The 7,113-nt window shown below is 57.0% G+C and overlaps 1 protein-coding gene across 2 annotated transcripts in view; it reads right to left on the reverse strand.

The window, feature by feature from the left end:
• TCF4 (transcription factor 4) overlaps positions 1 to 7,113 on the reverse strand; it is a 58,614-nt gene that overhangs the window by 39,176 nt on the left and 12,325 nt on the right. For both annotated transcript variants that reach the window (XM_015848235.2, XM_015848234.2), the window contains exon 5: positions 6,042 to 6,138. In XM_015848235.2, the coding sequence (XP_015703721.1) occupies positions 6,042 to 6,138 (97 nt within the window). The remainder of the gene's footprint in view (positions 1 to 6,041; positions 6,139 to 7,113) is intronic.

Raw genomic sequence — 7,113 nt, forward strand, 5'->3', positions numbered from 1 at the left:
ACGGTTAATTAGTAGTTCGTTACGGCGGTGGGTTTAATTAACTTTTGGCTGGGTTACAATGAAATTCTTGCTTGCTGAGGCTCCGCGAGGGATGCAGGCTTCACTAGGCCTCGCTAGGCCTCAGTAGGCCGCAGTAGGCCTCACTAGGCCTCACTAGGCCACAGTAAGAGTCACTAGGCCTCAGTAGGCCTCAGTAGGACACAGTAGGCCTCAGTTAGGCCTCACTAGGCCGCAGCAAGTGTCACTAGGTTGCAGTAAGCCTCACTAGGCCTCAGTTAGGCCTCACTAGGCCTCACTAGGCTGCAGTAAGAGTCACTAGGCCTCACTAGGCCACAGTTAGGCCTCACTAGGCCACAGTAGGCCACAGTAAACCTCGCTAGGCCGCAGTTAGGCCTCAGTAGGACGCAGTAGGCCTCAGTTAGGCCTCACTAGGCCTCACTAGGCAGCAGTAAGAGTCACTAGGCCGCAGTAGGCCTCAGTAGGCCTCACTAGGCCTCAGTAGGCCGCAGTAGGCCTCACTAGGCCACAGTAGTCCTCAGTAGGCCGCAGTTAGGCCTCACTAGGCCTCAGTAGGACGCAGTAGGCCTCAGTTAGGCCTCACTAGGCCTCACTAGGCCGCAGTAAGAGTTGCTAGGTTGCAGTAGGCCTCAGTAGGACCCAGTAGGCCTCAGTAGGTCACAGTAGGCCTCACAAGGCCTCACTAGGCCACAGTAAGAGTCACTAGGTTGCAGTAGGCCTCAGTAGGCCTCAGTTAGGCCTCACTAGGCCTCACTAGGCTGCAGCAAGAGTCACTAGGCCTCAGTAGGCCTCAGTAGGCCTTGCTAGGCCACAGTAGGCCGCAGTTAGGCCTCAGTTAGGCCTCACTAGGCCTCACTAGGCTGCAGCAAGAGTCACTAGGCCGCAGTTAGGCCTCAGTAGGTCTCACTAGGCCTCACTAGGCCACACTAGGCCTCACTAGGCCGCAGTAAGAGTCGCTAGGCCTCACTAGGCCTCACTAGGCCTCACTAGGCCGCAGTTAGGCCTCAGTAGGACGCAGTAGGCCTCAGTTAGGCCTCAGTTAGGCCTCACTAGGCCGCAGTAAGAGTCACTAGGCCGCAGTAGGCCTCACTAGGCCTCACTATGCCACAGTAAGAGTCGCTAGGTTGCAGTAGGCCTCACTAGGCCACAGTTAGGCCTCACTAGGCCGCAGTTAGGCCTCACTAGGCCTCACTAGGTCGCAGTTGGCCTCACTAGGCCTCACTAGGCTGCAATAGGCCGCAGTAGGCCTCACTAGGTCTCACTAGGCCTCACTAGGCTGCAGCAGGCCGCAGCAGGCCGCAGTTAGGCCTCAGTAGGCCGCAGCAAGAGTCACTATTGGAAGGGCCGTGTTGTGTCCCCCCAACCCACTGCCCCACATAAGACACGGAGCCAAACGATCCCCATAAGTCCCCAAACAGAAGAAAACTCTCCCTCCCTTCCCACTTTTCGAAGCCGAATGACAAGCGGAGACGCCGAACCATCCCCCACCCTCTCGCGGCCGCCGGGAACGGCGTCGAGAAGTGGAATAAATCAAACCCCAAAGCGAAACTCGCGGCAGCAGATGGGCCCGTTCCACATGAGCGAGCCCATCAATCACAGCTGAAGGGCCCAGGTGCGGAGCAGCCGCTCACCGCCGCCCCATTTCACACTCTGTCACACACGTCCACACGCTCGGGCACCGACGAGCTTCGGCGGCTTCCCCCCCGGGAGCTCAGCTGGAGCTGCGGCTCCATCTCGCCTGCCCCGCTGACGTCTTCATAAACGCCCTGGCTCGCTAGGATGAAGTTAGGCCGAAGTTAGGCCTTAGTAGGCCTCAGTAGGCCGCAGTTAGGCCTCAGTAGGCCTCAGTAGGCCTCAGTTAGGCCTTAGTAGGCCTTAGTAGGCCTCAGTTAGGCCTCAGTAGGCGCAGTAGGTCATAGTTAGGCCTCAGTAGGCCGCAGTTAGGCCTCAGTAGGCCTCAATAGGGGCAATAGGCCTCAGTAAGGCTTCAGTAGGCCTCAGTAGGCCGCAGTTAGGCCTCAGTTAGGCCTCAGTAGGCGCAGTAGGTCATACTTAGGCCTCAGTAGGACGCAGTAGGCCTCAATAGGTCCCAGTAGGCCTCAGTAGGCCGCAGTTAGGCCTCAGTAGGCCTCAATAGGGGCAATAGGCCTCAGTAAGGCTTCAGTAGGCCTCAGAAGGCCACAGTTAGGCCTCAGTTAGGCCTCAGTTAGGCCGCAGTAGGCCTCAGTAGGCCTCAATAGGGGCAATAGGCCTCAGTAGGCCGCAGTTAGGCCTCAGTAGGCCTCAATAGGGGCAATAGGCCTCAGTAAGGCTTCAGTAGGCCTCACTAGGCCGCAGCAGGCCACAGTAGGTTGCAGTTAGGTCACAGTAGGCCTCAGTTAGGCCTCAGTAGGCCTCAGTTAGGCCTCAGTAGGCCGCAGTAGGCCTCAGTTAGGCCTCAGTAGGCACAGTAGGTCATAGTTAGGCCTCAGTAGGACGCAGTTAGGCCGCAATAGGCCACAGTAGGCCTCAGTAGGCCTCAGTTAGGCCTCAGTTAGGCCTTAGTAGGCCTCAATAGGGGCTATAGGCCGCAGTAGGCCTCAGTAGGCCGCAGTTAGGCCTCAGTAGGCCTCAGTAGGCCGCAGTTAGGCCTCAGTAGGCCTCAATAGGGGCAATAGGCCTCAGTAAGGCTTCAGTAGGCCGCAGTTAGGCCACAGTTAGGCCTCAGTAGGTCACAGTAGGCCTCAGTTAGGCCGCAGTAGGTCGCAGTTAGGCCTCAGTAGGCCTTAGTAGGCCTCTCTAGGGACCCCAGGATGCTGGGCCGCAGTTAGGCCTCACTAGGCCTTAGTAGGCCACAATAGGCCGCAGTTAGGCTTCAATAGGTCTCAGTAGGCCGCAGTTAGGCCTCAGTTAGGCCTCAGTAGGCACAGTAGGTCATAGTTAGGCCTCAGTAGGACGCAGTAGGCCGCAGTTAGGCCTCAGTAGGCCTCAATAGGGGCAGTAGGCCTCAGTTAGATCTCAGTAGGCCTTAGTAGGCCGCAGTAGGCCGCAGTTAGGCCTCAGTAGGCGCAGTAGGTCATAGTTAGGCCTCAGTAGGACGCAGTAGGCCGCAGTTAGGCCTCAGTAAACCTCAGTAGGCCTCAGTAGGCCGCAATAGGCCTCAGTAGGCCGCAGTAGGCCTCAGTTAGGCCTCAGTAGGCCTCAGTAGGCCTCAGTAGGACGCAGTAGACCACAGTAGGCCTCAATAGGGGCAGTAGGCCTCAGTTAGATCTCAGTAGGCCTCAGTAGGACGCAGTAGGCCTCAGTTAGGCCTCAGTAGGTCACAGTAGGCCTCAGTTAGGCCACAGTTAGGCCGCAGTAGGCCTCAGTTAGGCCTCAGTATGCCACAGTAGACCGCAGTAGGCCACAGTTAGGCCTCAGTTAGGCCTCAGTAGGCCTCAGTAGGCAGCAGTTAGGCCTCAATAGGTCCCAGTAAGCCGCAGTTAGGCCTCAGTTAGGCCTCAATAGGGGCAATAGGCCTCAGTAAGGCTTCAGTAGGCCGCAATAGGCCTCAGTAGGCTTCAGTAGGCCGCAGTTAGGCCTCAGTTAGGCCTCAATAGGGGCAATAGGCCTCAATAAGGCTTCAGTAGGCCTTAGTAGGCCTTAGTAGGCCTCAGTAGGCCGCAGTAGGCCTCAGTTAGGCCGCAGTAGGCCGCAGTTAGGCCTCAGTTAGGCCTCAGTTAGGCCTTAGTAGGCCTCAGTAGGTCTCAGTAGGCCTCAGTAGGCCGCAGTTAGGTCTCAGTTAGGCTTCAGTAGGCCTCAATAGGTCACAGTTAGGCCTCAGTAGACCATAGTAGGCCTCAATAGGGGCAGTAGGTCTCAGATCTCAGTAGGCCTCAGTAGGGCACAGTAGGCCGCAGTTAGGCCTCAGTTAGGCCTCAGTAGGACGCAGTAGGCCTCAATAGGGACAGTAGGCCGCAGTTAGGCCTCAGTAGGCCTCAATAGGGGCAATAGGCCTCAGTAAGGCTTCAGTAGGCCTCAGTTAGGCCGCAGCAGGCCACAGTAGGTTGCAGTTAGGTCACAGTAGGCCTCAGTAGGCCGCAGTAGGACGCAGTAGGCCTCAGTTAGGCCTCAATAGGGGCAGTAGGCCTCAGTTAGATCTCAGTAGGCCTCAGTAGGACGCAGTAGGCCACAGTTAGGCCTCAGTATGCCACAGTAGACCGCAGTAGGCCGCAGTAGGTCGCAGTTAGGCCTCAGTAGGCCTCTCTAGGGACCCCAGGATGCTGGGCCGCAGTTAGGCCTCAGTAGGCCTCAGTAGGCCTCAGTAGGCCTCAGTTAGGCCGCAGTTAGGCCTCAATAGGTCCCAGTAGGCCGCAGTAGGCCGCAATAGGCCGCAATAGGCCTCAGTTAGGCTTCAATAGGTCTCAGTAGGCCGCAGTTAGGCCTCAGTAGGCCACAGTAGGCCGCAGTTAGGCCTCAGTTAGGCCTTAGTAGGCCTCAATACGGGCAGTAGGCCTTAGTAGGCCTCAGTAGGTCACAGTAGGCGTCAATAGGGGCTGTAGGCCGCAGTAGGCCTCAGTAGGTCACAGTAGGCCTCAGTTAGGCCTCAGTAGGCCTCAATAGGCCGCAGTAGGCCGCAGTTAGGCCTCAGTAAGGCTTCAGTAGGCCTCAGTAGGCCTCAATAGAGGCAATAGGCCTCAATAAGGCTTCAGTAGGCCTCAGTAGGCCTCAGTAGGCCGCAGTTAGGCCACAGTTAGGCCTCAGTAGGCCTCAGTAGGCCGCAGTTAGGCCTCAGTTAGGCCTCAGTAGGAGGCAGTTAGGCCACAGTTAGGCCTCAGTTAGGCCGCAGGTAGGCCTGAGTTAGGCCGCAGTTAGGCCACAGTTAGGCCGCAGTTAGGCCTCAGTAGGGCTCAGTTAGGCCTCAGTAGGCCGCAGTTAGGCCTCAGTAGGCCTCAGTAGGCCTCAATAGGGGCAGTTAGGCCTCAGTAGACCGCAGTAGGCCACAGTTAGGCCGCAGTAGGCCACAGTTAGGCCTCAGTAGGCCGCAGTTAGGCCTCAGTAGGACGCAGTTAGGCCTCAGTTAGGCCTCAGTAGGCCTCAATAGGGGCAATAGGCCTCAGTAAGGCTTCAGTAGGCCGCAATAGGCCTCAGTAGGCCGCAGTAGGCCTCAGTAGGCCGCAGTTAGGCCTCAGTAGGCCTCAGTAGGCCGCAATAGGCCGCAATAGGCCTCAGTTAGGGCGCAGTAGGCCTCAATAAGGCTTCAGTAGGCCGCAGTTAGGCCTCAGTAGGCCACAGTTAGGCCTCAGTAGGCCTCAGTTAGGCCTCAGTAGGCCTCAGTAGGCCTCAATAGGTCCCAGTAAGCCGCAGTTAGGCCTCAATAGGGGCAGTAGGCCTCAGTTAGATCTCAGTAGGCCTCAGTAGGATGCAGTAGGCCTCAGTAAGGCTTCAGTAGGCCTCAATAGGCTGCAGTTAGGCCTCAGTAGGCCTCAGTTAGGCCGCAGTAGGTCGCAGTTAGGCCTCAGTAGGCCTCAATAGGGGCAATAGGCCTCAGTAAGGCTTCAGTAGGCCTCAATAGGGGCAATAGGCCTCAGTAGGCCTCAATAGGGGCAATAGGCCTCAGTAAGGCTTCAGTAGGCCTCAGTAGGCCGCAGTAGGCCTCAATAGGTCCCAGTAAGCCGCAGTTAGGCCTCAGTTAGGCCTCAGGCTGCAGTTAGGCCTCAGTAGGCCTCAATAGGGGCAATAGGCCTCAGTTAGGCCGCAATAGGCCGCAGCTAGGCCACAGTTAGGCCGCAGTTAGGCCGCAGTTAGGCCTCAGTAGGCCTCAATAGGTCCCAGTAAGCCGCAGTTAGGCCACAGTTAGGCCTCAGTTAGGCCTCAGTAGGCCTCAGTTAGGCCGCAGTAGGCCGCAGTTAGGCCGCAGTTAGGCCTCAGTAGACCACAGTAGGCCTCAATAGGTCCCAGTAGGCCGCAGTAGGCCGCAGTAGGCCTCAGTAGGCCTCAGTAGGCCGCAGTTAGGCCTCAGTTAGGCCTCAGTAGGCCGCGATCGGACAATGGCGGGTCCTTACTTGGTATCCTCGAATTGGAGAAGGGAGGCGAGAGATTGTCGTGGGAGCCGAGGTCTCTGCTCGTCATGTGCTCGTAGTGAGTCCCGTCTCCGTAATTCTGGGGGGGGGAAAAGAGGATTGGACGGGTTTGAAGGGCTCTATGGGGTGATATGGGGCTCTATGGGGTTCTATGGGGTCTTATGGGGCTCTATGGGGTTCTATGGGGCTCTATGGGGTTCTATGGGGCTCTATGGGGCTCTATGGGGTCCTATCGGGTCCTATGGGGCTCCTATGGGGTTATATGGGGCTCTATGGGGCTCTATGGGGTCCTATGGGGTCTCTATGGGGCTCCTATGGGGTTATATGGGGCTCTATGGGGCTCTATGGGGTCTCTATGGGGTCCTATGGGGTCCTATGGGGCTCTATGGGGTTCTATGGGGCTCTATGGGTCACTATCTGTCAGCTATGGGGCTCTATGGGGTCTCTATGGGGCTCCTATGGGGTTATATGGGACTCTATGGGGCTCTATGGGGTCCTATGGGGTCCTATGGGGCTCTATGGGTCACTATTTGGCAGCTATGGGGCTCTATGGGGTTCTATGGGGTCCTATGGGGCTCTATGGGTAACTATTTGGCCCCATAGGACCCTATAAGACCCCATAATGCCCCATAGGACCCCATAGAAACCCATAGGACCCCATAAGACCCCATAGAGACCCCATAGGACCCCATAAGAGCCCACAGAAACCAATAGGACCCTATAAGACCCCATAAGTCCCCAGAGATCCCGTAGGACCCCATAAGAGCCCATAGGACCCATAAGGACCCATAGGACCCATAAGGCCCCATAGGACCACATTGGACCCTATAAGACCCCATAGGACCCCATAAGTCCCCATAAGACCCCATAGGAATCAATAGGACCTCATAGACCCCATAGGACCCCATAAGGCCCCATAGGACCCCATAGAAACCAATAGGACCCTATAAGACCCCATAGAGACCCCATAGGACCCCATAGGACCCCATAGAGACCCCATAGGACCTCATAGAGACACATAGGACCCCATAGGAATCAATAGGACCCCATAAAA

This window comes from Coturnix japonica, chromosome Z, assembly GCF_001577835.2.
Source record: "Coturnix japonica isolate 7356 chromosome Z, Coturnix japonica 2.1, whole genome shotgun sequence".
In the NCBI taxonomy this organism is placed as follows: Eukaryota; Metazoa; Chordata; class Aves; order Galliformes; family Phasianidae; genus Coturnix; species Coturnix japonica.